The 15,463-nt window shown below is 39.4% G+C and overlaps 1 protein-coding gene and 1 long non-coding RNA gene across 14 annotated transcripts in view; one reads left to right on the forward strand and one right to left on the reverse strand.

Annotated features, from left to right (window-relative positions):
- The window catches only part of LOC130275939 (uncharacterized), a 65,047-nt gene extending 57,783 nt beyond the window's left edge, over window positions 1-7,264 (forward strand). For both annotated transcript variants that reach the window (XR_008844963.1, XR_008844962.1), the window contains exons 2-3: window positions 2,374-2,501; window positions 7,142-7,264. This is a non-coding gene — a long non-coding RNA (uncharacterized LOC130275939). The remainder of the gene's footprint in view (window positions 1-2,373; window positions 2,502-7,141) is intronic.
- Window positions 1-15,463, reverse strand: part of FOXP1 (forkhead box P1) — an 837,055-nt gene that overhangs the window by 79,280 nt on the left and 742,312 nt on the right. For all 12 annotated transcript variants that reach the window (XM_056524614.1, XM_056524620.1, XM_056524621.1 and 9 more), the window contains one exon: window positions 9,561-9,717. In XM_056524614.1, coding sequence (XP_056380589.1) covers window positions 9,561-9,717 — 157 coding nt within the window. The remainder of the gene's footprint in view (window positions 1-9,560; window positions 9,718-15,463) is intronic.

Raw genomic sequence — 15,463 nt, forward strand, 5'->3', positions numbered from 1 at the left:
CATGTTAACAGAACCTAGCAATATATTTGACAGCAGCCACATGGACCAAAGGAAACTGTAGTCTGGAGATTATTTATTGTCACAGAGCCTGCCTAGAACATTCTCCCATAAGAGACAGAGATCACTTTGCATGCAGATAGGAGAAGAGGAAGGCAATCTAACTGCTTTGCAGCCCTTAGAGAGAGAGAGAAAGGGTACAGCCATGGCTGGTCCCATTGATTTTGCTACAGGTAGAAAACTATGCAGGACTTCCCCCACTAGGTAACTACACTGTCAACAAATAAATGGATCGGGGTATTAATTAAGGGGTCATGGAAAGCAGGGGGAAATAAACACCAGACCCTTCTATCATGGGGGGCAAAATCAGATGCCATAACAGACCATTGCTGTATATAGTGGCTCCTTTTATCTTCATTATAATGGATGGTGCCATTCAGAGGAGTAACTTGTAGCTTCTGAGACCCAATGCAAAATCTGTAACAGGGCCCCATGTTGACCATGTGCCATTCATACTACTGGTGCCTTCTCATGGGGCCTCCTTAGTCACAGGGCCCCAATGCGACTTCCACTTTTGCACCCCCTTATAGACTGCTAGGAAGTCTCTACATATCTCTACAGAACAGGAAGTGTCCGTCTGTTATGAGGCTCAGTGGCCAGAATGAAGATTATTAGATTTTGGATTCTTTCTCTACCGTCCTGCTTCGTCTCCAATACCTGTCTCCAGTGCGAGACCCAAAACCATAGAATCACATTACACTGGGTCTTAGGCTGGATACGGGACTTGTGGTGAAGGAGCCTGAAGCTTAATCTCCTACTACATAGCTATGAACAGTGTGAAGAACTGCTCCTTCTTTAGGCATTTTGGCGCCAAAAGAAAAAAAAATGAATTTATTTTTAAAGCAAGCATTGTATGCTAGAACTGCTGTTGTATAATGTAACAAATAACACATATAACATTAATAAAAAAGATGAAAGTATAAAGGAAGACACTTGATTTTAGCAAGTAAACTTAATTCTCCTAAGTATTCTAAGCCCTGATAGAGATGATAGATAAATAGATAGATAGATATTGTAAATTCTAATTTCCTGCATTTGAGTTGTTAAAACATTTTATATAATATATTTATATTATTCTTGAGGTTTGGAAAGGAAATGTAACTCACTTAGAGTTCCTTTAATATAATAATTATCATGTATATAACCTATAACTTTATAAGGACCATGCCTCCCCCTTGCGCTGAATAAAAGCCATCTTTTTTTTTGGCTTGTAAGCAACAAACACATATAAAAGCATAGTGCCGGGAAAGGATTGCTTTGCTATGCTTGTTTTGTGGTTTATTGAGAACTGTGGGACATATTTACTGAACTCTGGATGCGCGGACAACATATTCATTGCTTGTAGGACTGTCCTACAATTCAGCTGCTCCAAAATAACTACCAGGCTCAATATTCAGGATGGTGAATATATAAGCTAGTGAGATAATCATGACTAAAACCCATCTTATAGAGGACATAGTCTTCACTACAGGGGGCGGTATTAAAGACGTCACAATATAAGACGTCACTTACCACACACCTCTAGGAAGTTCAGCGAGGGGTGACAATGAGAAAAGGGAATAGCTGTAGAGTAGTGTTCCCCAACCCGTGTGCCTCCAGCTGTTGCAAAACTACAACTCCCAACATGCCTGGACAGCCGAAGGCAAGGGGTGACAATAAGAAAGGGGAGAAGCTGTAGTGTTCCCTAATCAGTGTGCCCCCAGCTGTTGCTAAAGTACAACTCCCAACATGACTGGACAGCTGAAGGCAAAGGGTGACAATAAGAAAGGGGAGAAGCTGTAGTGTTCCCTAACCAGTGTGCCCCCAGCTGTCCAGGCATGTTGGGAGTTGTAGTTTTGCAACAGCTGGAGGCACACTTGTTGGGAAACACAGCTGTACAGGTAGCAGTTGCACATCAGCTCTCATAACTGCCGTGCTCAAAGGCCAAATATGTATCATAAAATGGTACATGGTAGGTGGGGGCCCTATTCTAGATCTACACTAAGGGCCCAGGAGATTCCATTTACACCTCCTCTCCTCAAAAAAAGACAAAAATTCTATGCCCCAGATTCTGTAGCCTAATCGTTCTGTTCCTTGCGATGACAAGGTGTATACCTTTAATTGTGCAGTAGATGCTTTAGACTATGATTAGCGAATGCCAACTATATGTTACAAGAATTTAAATCACAGCCTTTTCAAGACACTACATTAAAAATAAAAATGAGGCAGCTGAGGTTTTATTGATTCAGAACACATCATAAAGAAAAAAAAATAAAATAAAAAAATAATAATAAAAAGGCTGGGGTTTTAAATTAAATTTTTTTTTTCTTCATTTAGAATACAATGGACAGATAATCATCTCAACGTGATCAGCCAAACATCTTTACTTCTCTAAACTGTTAAAGATTTTAATTATACCGGCTTCGAAGAGCAGTGGTCTAATGAGGCAATAGACTCTAGAGAATGTAAGTGGCTAAGAAGTGTGAAATGAGGCTGATAGAATTTTTTTTTTTTTTATTCACCGTGGATATTTTGCATATCAAAGAGGAGTAAATTATTGCACGACAGACCAATAACCTTCCCCGCCTTTGGGAGAGCTGCATTAACAAAAACAGTAGATCCTCACAAAAATGATGCTTTAATAAATTAGAATTTAAAAAAAATTGCACAAAAAAAAAAAAAAAAAATTTCTTTAAACAATATTCAGTCAGTCTTGGCAATTAATAAGTACGGCAGAGGATAGACACATTAATACTTTTGGTGATATAATAATTTTGTAATATATCATTTGGTTCCAGAGCTAGTTTCGGTACGCCAACCCCCTCCTCTTTTTTTTTCTGGTCCCCTTCCTTCGCACACACACACACACACACACATTTAAAAAATGCCAATTATATTTTGATAGATTTGGTACCAAATGAGTATTTAGCTATTAGACATATTCAATTATCGCATGTCCTTTAAAATTAAACCCAGGAGACAAATTAAACAAAGAAGAAAAGAAAAAAAAAAAAGGTTACGGCTCAACCCTGTGTCCCGTTTTTGTTGAGTGTGGGCTATTATTTTCCAGCACCTTGCGAAGTGACAGTGTAGGATATATTTTTAGCAGTCGTACTTGACAGCACTGTCTACACACTAACAATTACCTCAGAACAGAGCTGACCCTTACTCCCCTGATTCTGCATTAAAACAATGGCGCATCAAATTGCTCTTTGATGCTAATACGCTCCGGAGTCTCTCGGTGTTTGTATTAAAACGCGTCAAGCACGGCGAGCCTATTTTGCACTGGTATTTAAGGGAAATGCATCTATTAATTAGGCAAGCACTCCTTTGCAATATGAAATTGTAATATTCCTTCCATGCTAGTAATGCCTCTCAAGTGTTTCAGGCACAAAGCCCCTAAAATTCATCGGCTAATTAATTAATTCGCAAATTAATGTGCAGGCAGTAAATTCAGCCACTCGCAGGGTGATAGTCCCCCTCCCATCCGATGGGAGCTGATGTCAGGGAGATTCTGGCGCTTCCGGGTCGTAATTTCAGATAAAGCGTTAAAAAAAAAAAATGTAATCCATTTTTTTTTTTTATTCCATGTGCATAGCAAAGATTTCAACCATACAACCCTGGCACAATTGGATCTGAGCATTGTTGCCGTCCGGGACAGATTAGAGAAGAATTGTGACGTAAAATGTAAAGTGAAACATGGAATGGAACGAGACGTGTATACACTGTGCTTGTCAATACTGATACCTATCACAAAATAATAAAATGGCGGATGCAATGGGAAAGTGACAGGAGGAGGGAGGTTGATGGATCTGTAAAAAAGAACTGTTAATCACCAGAGAGAATTTAGCTGGAGTGAGAGTTTAGTCTTCTTCCGCATCCTCCGCAGCTGATACATGACTCGTAGCAGGAGACACTTTTTTGACATTTTATTAAATATTAGTTACCAGGTTTTTTCGCCACAATGTGTTTTCAGAACAGTTCAGTTCTCTTCATTATGAAGGAAAATGCGATCTTCAGTTTAAAAAATGTATGTTATGGGGACAGGTGACAGATTACTCCTCGCAGAACTCAATTTCGCAAACCTAAGTATCACCGGCTGTTAGACAAACAAAGTCAACCTCTCTTTGTCCTTGTGTTTCTGTACCCAGGTGACCATGTTCAAACAAGCAGAAAGTAGATTTAACGCTCATAATGACATCAGTTTCAAATTATTCTCCCTGGCCTAAGTCTATCTGTGGATACGAGATCGCTGACCCTAATTTGAGAAGGAACTAGCAATCAAATTCCATGATTTTCTTATAAAACGCCCTAACCCTAAAATCAGCAGCTTGTAAAAGACCAGCTGCTGATATTATTCATACATCTGGCTGTAAACGTTCAGGGGGTTTCTAAAGTTATAGATACACAAGATAAAAGTAGTCAGTATTAAAGCAATGATTTTTATGGGCCTCCATCAGCCCAGAACATCTAATAACATGGATCAACAGGCTGAATTCTAAAACCTAAATATGGGGAGAGGCAGGGTTAGGAGATTAGAAAAACATGCTTTTTCAGAAACAGCGCCACTCTTGTTAATCGTCTGGTTCAATAGGATACTCAGTGCCAGGAATAAGAGTGGGAGACACATGGAGTCCTTCGGTCCCATTATAAGTCTATAGGGCCATCTAGACAAGCTGGAGAGAGTTAACTGCAAGCAGCTACTACTCCTGATCATTGGGGGTTTCAGCACTGAGACCCTGAGTATGAACAGCCAAAACTGTTAGGTACACGTTATGATAGGTACACTTTAAATGATTTATTTTGGTCTACCACCAGCATAGGTGATAAGTATCTGATTGGTGGAGGTTTAACTACAGAGACCCTCACTGATTACAAAAACATGGTCCGCTTAGTCCCCTCACCCACCAATAGAATGGAATGGCAGTTAAGCATGCATGTGCCACTCCATTCAATATGGGACTGACTGAGATACTGCTTCATCAGTTGTACAAAAAATTTTTACTGAGAAGCAGTGCTCATGCTAGACTGCTGTTCCATTCACATAATGGAAAGGAAAACGGTAAGAGACCTTTGTGGTAAGAGTCCCAGCAGACAGGTGCCCTGCTTATCAGATACGTACCACCAATCCTGTAGGCAGGTGATATGTTTTAACCTTGGGATGACACCTTTGGGCTTCTTTCACACTGCCGTTGCGCCCCGTCGAAAATGGACGTCAAATTGTTATTTTTTTTGTTTGATGACTGTCATTTTGAATGGGCGCAATGGGCAACAGTGGGTCCAGATGGACCCCATTATAGTCGATGGGGTCAGTCGGGCACCGCTGTTTTTCAGCGGGAGTAGCGAGAGAAAAAGACGGCACAAGCAGTATTTTTCCTCCCACTATTCTCCCTGGCAGCCGTCACTCTCCCTCTAGAGACAAGCTATTTTATCATTTACCTCTATGTCTATAAAGGGGATTTGGAGCTCTATGTCAGAAAAAAGGAGCTTCCACCATTATAAAGATCTATTAAAAATTATTCGGGAAACCATCTTAATTTTTTTTTTTTAATACAGTAATACAGTAGACATTTAGTTAAAGAAAAATGTTTAAAGGTGTTTTAACATTTATGTGTTGAATTGATTTTCTAAGATACCAAAAGAAAATTGGAGACTTTAGATGACATCTGATCACTCATATGATCTAGAAAAATAGATTTGAAAGAACACGTCTAAATGTTAGGTGGTCTATATGACAACACATGCTTATATGCAGAGGAGCCCTGTGGCTTATAGAACAATCCCTCCTGCATGTTCATTCATCAATAGATGCATTACAGTATAGCGTAAATCGATAGCGGTATTTTACAGCCACATTATCCAGCACAGTGACATCTCTTATTGGCTTATTGGCAAACAGCTGTAATTTGTAAGACATTGTTGGAACAAAATTCTCCCCATTATAATAAATATCCCCATTGACATCCACGTAACTCAAAATTTGCAGCCCAAAAGGGCTTCTCTGTTTCTACTATGTCATTCAGACATGACTTGTAGATTTACTTAATATTAAATGTTTTCAAATTGAAATTTTATGGGTGAGAAAAAAAAATTATGATCAAGAAAAAAAAAAAAAAAAAAAGTGTCCCTGCTTGAAGCCACCAAAAGAGCCAAGAGCAACATAAGGACAGAAAGCAATGGACAAAGGAGCATAAAAGAGGTTGTACGGGCTTAGAAGAACATGACTGCATGACAGCACCACAACTGTGCAAGGGTTTCGTCTGGTATTGCAGCTTAGTGTCATTGCAGCACATAAGGCTGAGCTGCAGTACCACACACAACCTGTGTACAAGTGTGGCACTATTTTCAGAAGAAAGCAGCTATGTTTTGTAAAGGAAAACTGTCATCCGTTCACCCGCACTATAACCCGATACACTGGGTTATAGTGCGGGCGAACAGGAGACCAATGCGGGGTCTCGGACTGCTTACCTACCTGCTGTCCAGAGCCCTGATCCTTCGAAGGTCCCCCTCTTCCAGCACTGACTTGCGCTTTGAGGCGGGCCCGCCAGCTGGATTTAAATATTCATGAGTGCTGGTCATATGAGCGCTTGTGCCTCAAAGCGGGCCTGCCTCAAAGCGCAAGTCAGCGTTGGAAGAGGGGGACCTTTGGAGGATCGGGGCTCCAGATTGCAGGTAGGTATAGCAGTCCAAGACCCCGCATCAGTCTCCTGTTCACCCGCACTATAACCTGGTATATCGGGTTATAGTACGGGTGAACGGGGGACAGTTTTCCTTTAAGCTCATACAACCTCTTTAACACCATTAGCTGATCAGATATTCTCTGCAATAAGAACTTCCAATAAAAGGAGGGGTTTTCTAAGTCAGATGACCCCAATGACTGCTGCAAGATTAAGTCCTTTGATATCAGCCATATTAGGCTGTGAATGGATTAATGCAGCCTTTTCATAGCTTCCTTATCAGAGTATGACACCTCCCTAGTGCTCACAATCTTATCTAAGTCCTCATTCTTCATTCCAAGATGTTCCTGAAACTTTTAGAAGCCAAAATTTATGAATGATGTAAAATGCGGTTTAATAATTAACACATGTCCTCTATTACTTTACAGATAGAAATGAGCAGATCAGTCACAGTTGCCAGCCAATTTGTGCTAAGAACTCTCCACTAATTCAACCCATAGTCCCAGCGCATGGGTCAGCTTTTCTCTGCGAGCCAACAAAAAGGAGCCACATGTCCTTCGTTTTCAATGGAATTTGATATAGGAAATGTGTAATTTCGATTTTGTTTTAGAATTACATTTTTTATTGGTACTTAACATAATGCAATGAAATGCTATAATTTCCACCACATGTAAACCTATAGGCCATGCCTGATAAAGAGGGTTAGAACTTCACCTTAGGAACAACTGGAAGAAACCGGAGGGCCCTACAGAAATCAACCTGAGCAATGCAATCCTTGAGGTTTGCCGCAGGTGATCTGTCAAACCATATAAAATAGCCAAAAACAAAACAATTCTTAACCCTGGAAGAGCACCACTGTGAATGCTGCTTGCTATCATATTTTCAGCAGAACTGCAGATCCTGGGGGCATAGGAAGGAAGACTTCTTGGTGGATCACTGACCAAAGCCATATCCTGAATTATGACTGATATTAGCCCACCAGGAGGAGACATAAGTGAGAACACCCCTTACATTTTTGTAAATATTTGATTATATCTTTACATATGACAACAGTGAAGAAATTACACTCTACTACAATAAGCCTGGAGACATGCTTGGCCAGTCCATCGCCTTTAGCCTCAGCTTCTTTAGCAAAGTAGTGAGCATGTGTTTGGGGTAATCATAGTGAAAAACTGCCCAGCAGCCCAGTCTCTGAAAAGAGTGGATCATACTCTGCTTTAGTATGTCACAGTACATCTTAATACCAATCAAAGAAAGAAAGAAAGGGTAGAGCACTCACGAACAACCAATCCAGAACTGACTATATCTTAATGATTGACATCAACTAGTATGGGAGCAGTGGAAAATCTGGGTCCATTAGCATGGATGACACCTGTGGGGTGCATATATGTACAGCTGAAGTATCAAGGTACATAATACAAAAGGGTATATATGCACTTACCGCAGGGAAAGCAATACCATTGAGATCAGCTCCAGTGATCCCGGATGTGGTGATGTTTTCCCTGCGGTGAGTGAATATACACCCCTTTATATTATATGTCAGAGTACATGCTGGCATTCATAGTTCCCTTAGTGAACTGTTGCTCCCCAGTGCCAGCAGCTCTCATGCCCCATTCACCACCATGCTTAATTGTAGGCAAGACACACTTGTCATTGTACTCCTTACCTGGTTGCAGCCACACACGCCTGACACCATCTAAAACAAATACATTTATCTTTGTGTCATCAGACCAAAAAGACATGATTGCAGTAATCCATGTCCTTACTATGATCCTCAGAGAGTTCTTTGCCATAAGGTGCCATGTTGAACTTTCAGTAACCAGTATTAGAGAGTGTGAGAGCAATAACACCAAATTTAATACACCTGCTCCGACCTTGTAACACTAATAAGTAACATGAAACTATGAAGGGGAAATGGTTAATTGGGCCCAAATCCACTTAGGATATACTCACCTTTGTTGCCAAGGTTTAGACATTAATGTCTGTGTGTGGAGTTATTTTGAGGAGGCACAACATTTAACACTGTTATACAGGCTGTGCACTCACTACATTACATTGTAAGAGAGGGTTATTTCTTCAGTGTTGTCCCATGAAAAGATAGAACAAAATATTCACAAAAATGTAATTGGTATACTCCCTTATGTGAGATGCTGTATATCTAAAACAAGTTCACCACCTAAAGTAACCATTGATATAGGGCCTTCTTCATATAGTTTTTTTTTGGTGCAGTCAAAAAGTAGTATTAGATTAAAAAAAAAAAACTGTACAATAATGCACCGATAACAGTCAACAGCCATATGGTTATGTTCATGGGACCAAAATGCCAAACCCTAGCATATTCAGTCAACTTTCTATTGTATCACTAATGGCAGATTTCAGGGCAAAGTAATATCAGGTATGGGGGATTTCATTATGAAAGATCCTTTGCTATTATGCAAGATAAGCCATAGTCCCTACAGAAAATAAACACTCAGCCAAGCATGCATGGCTGTGGTGGAATCTGGAGAAGCTTGTTCAGCCAACATCTAAAGTGTATGGCAAGCTTAACAACAACACAAAATATAGAGAAACTACATCTTTTTTTATTTATTTATTTTTTAAATCTACCCGTTTAATAAAGTTTCTGGCTTATGCATGACATGACAAACAGTTAAGGCCAGTAAACCCCTCATTTATAGGTTATATTATCAGTATATCTACAAAATGGGATCCTGCAAATGAAATCCTACAAGTGTTCTTCCACAGAACACCACCACTGCTGTAAGGCTGGTTAGAGACTATCAAGCTGCTTTAGATGGATTTTCATCAGAGTTAAGATAAAAAAAAAAGCTCTTAAGTTGTACAAACCTTGCGCAAGAGGCTGCAGTGGAAGGGCAGGCTGTCCGGGTTGAATTGAAAGGAGGCCTTGGCGCTGCAGAGTCAAGAGGTGCTGCTGCTGCAGCTGTTGCATTTGTAGAAGCTGTTGTTGAAAGGCCAACTGCTGCGTAGCCACTTGCTGCTGTTGCTGTTATAAAAGGAAGCAGAAAATTAAACATGTGAGAGGTCTGCGTTCTTAACGCTGCTGTAGAGATCCTGAGATCAATGGGGGACTTTCAATTCAAAGTGCTTCTGTTTATCTAGGTTATGCTTCTATAGAGTGTAGACATGTCTAATCTAGATTATTCTGCAGTTTTGAGCAACAGAGAGGAGTAGACCTTTGGCAACCCAGCTGTCATTGAATTGAAGCTCTCATCATGCTTCAGTAACAGCCAAGCTGGGAAAGAGAGAACTGAGAAGATAAAGATGCATATGTTTTCTGTATAATATATATTTATTATGATTATAAATGAGTAATTAAGCAACATCCTATAGGGTTAAAAACTGAATTTATACAGCCATATATTTACCAGAGTATCACTACAATAACCATAAGTTTATGATAAGTGGGGGACCAACCTCTGGGACTTATCCTGAAAATGAAGGGGCTGCTGCACTGATTTAGTGCCGCAACCCCATGATCATTCATTGATGCAAAGCAGTGCCGGAGTTCCTGGCCACCCAATTTGCAGGAAACTGTAGCATAGCTCCATTCCAGTGATTGACTGGAAAAGGTATAAAATATATAAATATATACTGTATATTTGGCTCAAGTTAACAGGTTGTCCTGCAGACACTCCCGGTTTCTGCATATCTCTGCTACTAGTTCCTGTGATGCATCATTCATCCATGCAAAAAGAGCCTACTCAGCCAAACACTGGATCAGGTGGGACACTGATGTGGCCAATGATTGGTTGAACAGGCAGTTCTTGTGGTGAAGACATGTCGCCAAGAAGAGTGGGGATGGGGGAGGCTGGGAGCTTTCTTGAGGCAGCTACCAGGGAGTTAAAATCAGGGAAGAGGAGCATACCTTCCATTTTATGCCACCCTGAGCCAACTATATATTTATTCGATACCGGACAACTCCTTTAATGAAATGTGATAACTCTAACAATGTTATATCTTATTAATTCCATGTTTTTAAGGCACAGAATTGGTGCATGCAATAAGAACAATTTTACATAGTATTGATCAGCTACTAAACAAGAATGCACACACAAACCAGATGAAAACCATTACATCAATAACAATGTTTTACTCAAGACACAACCAGGATCTCCAATCTGAGATCCATCACTACTTGGTGAGCATTACTGAATTGGGTCTTGCCATTACAACAAACATTAGTACTGTACAGTCGGAATATTGTCCATATGGTTCAACAGAGGATTTAAGGATTGTAGGAGTATAGTAATAAAGGAAAGATACCTGTGAGAGATTTGTACATGAAAGGGATACTGTAGTTGTTGCTTTAGGCCAGTGCTCATCCATTATTTTTTTCACTCCATTGGAATAGAACACAGAACATTTTTAATCCTGGACTGTTAATGGACCCTTGAGGCCTGGGATGGGGACCTCTGATTTATGGTGACTTTTTTCCTGACAGCAGATGTTGGGGATGATAGGGATGGGTCATGTTGGATTTCATCTGCCTAAGCCTTTTGCTCTCTATGAGATAAGATGTAGCTAGGAGTGTGGTTGAAGCTTACCCTCTCTTTATTGAAGACCCATGCACTGTATGTGTATGGGGAGGGGAGGTTGGTATTGGGAGGGAAAGTATTTGACTAACAGCTATCGCCAACCTAAGAGAACAAGCACATTTAAGGATGTGTATGGGCAATTTGAGAAAGGAGAAGAAAATCGTATATGAAAATGCAAAGTGATCTTTAAATATTATGACACAATAAGAAACCGGGCCATATAATGCAGAATTACTGTGTGCAATAAGAAAAAAAGCTTGAAGGTAAATATTAATAATCCAGGTATATTTTGGCCCTACCTGCCCACCAAACACCCCCATTAGCCTTCTAAAACTAATACTTCAGCCAACATTAAAAAAAAAAAAAAAAAAAAATCCTATAACTGGTTACTTTGAAATCATTAATTATATTCAGTTCAAGAGACGTAGCTGCCTGTCTCCGCTGGGATTCGAACCGTGAACCTTGGAGGTGTTAAGTGAACACGCTGCTTTTCTCAGCACACCGCCCGAGATGCTTTTAAGTACTCTGTTTATCACTTCTGACATAAATAAATGAGAAAAAAATCAGACCTTTGAAGAAGAAAAACTTCATCTAATATTGTTAATTAGCCATGACAAACGATGAAATAACATTGTAAATCTTTCATAGAAACAGCGACTGGATTTTAATTACACACATTCATAATTTAGCAAACAACATCTTACTTGAGCAGGAGTACACTACTCCAGGCTCTAGACAGATGCATTGACTACTGCTAAGTACAGTTTCTATTCTCGCTGTTCTTGTATCGCCTCCTTTTTGTTCCCTTTGTTCTTCACAGACCCAGGCGAGGTATTTTACTTGATAAGTATCTTTCTAAAGTTATTTATCGCACAATGGGAGGATGACAAAAACTTTTGTTGTCTCAAACATCAACACATTGCACCAGTGTCTGGCTTTCTCATTGTGCCTGCCATAAGAGAAAAAAAGGAAAAAAAAAAAAAAACACAACATAATAATACTGTAGATTTCCTCCGTAATTATTTGAGGCGATAGAGAGATAACGTTGTGCAGTTGTACAATAAATAGAAGGAAATTATCTAATATCCCCAATCTTCTGGGAATAATATCAAGGTGGAGATCTTGTATACTCCACACAGATCTGCTGGAGAAAGCAGATTAACTGTTTAGATGACGATCTAGGTACTTTATGTAGAGCTAAACTAGGCTCAAAAATTGATTTTTGAAGACTGTAGATGAGGAGGTCTCAACTGGGTGACGAAAAAAAAAGGTCTGTGAAAGGGGGTGGGGTGATAGGTGGCATTCAATATAAGCAAATCTTCCAATACATAGAAGGTGGGGGGGGGGGGGATTATTCCCAACGTGATCCACTGGGTCAGATGAGGTTCTGAGCATGGTAGATGTTCACCATAGATGTTGAAGAACCATTCTCTGATGCATGACTAACAATATCAAAAGCCTAAACTAGATACTGATTATCGGATCCATCTATTTCTAAGAGCTTTAACCATTATTAAATCAATCTACCCTTTGGAATATGGCCAAAACACCAAAACAAACTGCACTGGCATAAAGACCAAGAGGCCCTCCCTATGTAGTCTTCTCCATGATCTTATTGAATAAGGATTGCTGGATGTCACATAGTGTTTAAGGCCCTTGCACACTTTAATGGAAATGGAAAAAAAACAAACTCAAACCCACCTACTTACAAACCACATGTAAAGGACTAAGTTAATTCAGAGACAGCTACTTGAAATAAGTGTATAAAATGTAATAAAAAGGCCCATATGACAAATGGGGAGTGAGTGCATTAGACAAGATGGGTCACTGACACGGTAAGGATGATGTATGAAACCATAAATGTATATATATTGCCCTTTATCAACGCTTCTATTTTCTATGAAGACGAATTCTCACGTAAAATGGACAAGTCAAACCAGGTGAACTGTTCTTCAAGCTGTTGACCAGAATTCACACATCGGCTCTGCTAGATCGAGGAGTTTCTAACTTCCACACAGCAGAAAATATAAACTAAGCCTGACTGGCTGGAAAACTCTATTGAAAATTGGCAAAATTCATATAGGGTATCTATGGATATACATATCTTATATATGAGACATGTAGTAACTTTATGTTAGGCATTGACCGCTGTAACTTAAATCTAAGGCTATTTTCACATCTTTGCTAATTCAGTTTTTCTGTTCTTTTCTAGGAACAAAAAATAAATAAAAATAATAATGTATATATATATATATATATATATATATATATATATATATATATATATATATATATAAATATTATGGTGGTGCCAGATCCCTTGCAAGCCAGACACTAGAGACACTGCATTGACTTAAATGGGTCCATGGGGTTTCTGTCATGGTGTCCGACATTTTACCAAAAAATATTGTCCTATATGCTGCTCTATTTTATCCAAGACTCTAGATGGGATCAATGCCAGAGGCTCTTAATGGAGCCTCTGACAAAGATGCGAGCCTAAACTAATACTCTGTATGTATATATATATATATATACACACATATACATATATATATATATATATATATATATATACACATATATACATATATACATACACATATGGTATGTATAATGTTTCTCCTGAACTCACTGGACATTTCTAATAGGCCAGCGTTTATGTGAATGGGACTAAAGTGCAGTACCAGACAGTCAATGCAAAAGACTGACATCTAATAGTCTGATAAAACAGACTATCAGTATAACATATATGTCTACTTTGGTAAAAAAACAATAGGGATAACATGTTTTTTTATATAACAGGTTGGCACTTTATCATAAAAATAAAGTTGTACACTAGAACGGAGACCTTATGTAGGCTCTGGAAGCATCATGTGCCTGCTATCTGTACTGAGGTTAATACCAGCTTTCCACATTACTGAAAGGCAGGATATAAAAGTATACAGGACACATTGTCCATGAAAGTTTAGAGAAATCTATGTTGCCAAACTGCGCTCCCCACCCAGTTACCAAACACAGGATACAAGTTTTTCTGTTTACTTCTCACAATTGAATGCTCACAAAAAAGGTCTCTGCTGGGCTCTGTTGACAGGTCAGTAGCCAGTGTTAAAATACTGAAATATCCTGATAAAACTTGCAGTTCTGTTCCCCTCCCTTAAGCGCCTGTCAAAGGTCTGTTTTCCTTTCTTGGGTTACTCCCTACTGCCTAACATAAACTGTCATAATGCGAGAGGACAATGTGGACGGCTATACTTTGTAGTCTGTATTCATGCCCATATTGGACTCTTCAAATGACATTCTGAAGAGGGAATGCCATCATCACCTACACCATTTTATTAATTAGAAATAGATAATGAAACATTCTATCTATATTCATTTTATGATTGTAGATTTTTTTTATTCTCAGTGCATGATTACGGTGGTGGTGGTGGTGGGGGGGGGGGGGAGGGGGGGTCATCTTGCCTGAGTTGTTGATCTGCTTGAGTTAAGTGGTTATTCATTTTTTAGAAAATATATAAAGGGACCCAAATGTAATGAAACAAAGATCCACCAAGTCATGACTGTGGGCAGTGGACAGCGGTTCAGAGATATGCTTTACTACAGCTACATGGACCATAGGAAACTGTCTGGAGATGACTCATTTCTATGGAAGAAAGTTGGGACCATACTCTGTGATCTATGCAAAAGTTATTGTGAAAAGATAATGCAGAGGATGGGAGCCTTGACCCCCACTTATTATCAATCACGGATTGTGCTTGAGGTTTATAATAAAGATGTTAACTGCCCCTATAGTCCTGCCTCAGACTATCAAGAAGAGACTGCTGAAAAGCGATCTCTACAGAATCAGAAGGGTCAGCCTATTGTGAGGCTATGCCCTGTAAAATTGTCAACATTATTTTTTAATTTAATTAAATAGTAATTACATGGAGAATCACCACCATAGCTTAAAGGGGTATTCCAGGATTTTATTTTTATTTTACTATGCTACAGGGGCTGTAAAGTTAGTGTAGTTCATAATATAGTGTCTGTACCTGTGTGTGACGGTTTTCTCACAATTCTGTGATTTTTGCCCCAATATTTATTTTTACCAGCATACAAAATGACTGTTGTCTCAGATTTTTCCCAGCTTGAAATGCGTCCGAGACCTGACTCACTAGTCAGCTGACGACAGGGAGCCTGTCTGCTTCAATGGGT

Source organism: Hyla sarda, chromosome 6 (genome assembly GCF_029499605.1).
Source record: "Hyla sarda isolate aHylSar1 chromosome 6, aHylSar1.hap1, whole genome shotgun sequence".
NCBI classification, from domain to species: domain Eukaryota; kingdom Metazoa; phylum Chordata; class Amphibia; order Anura; family Hylidae; genus Hyla; species Hyla sarda.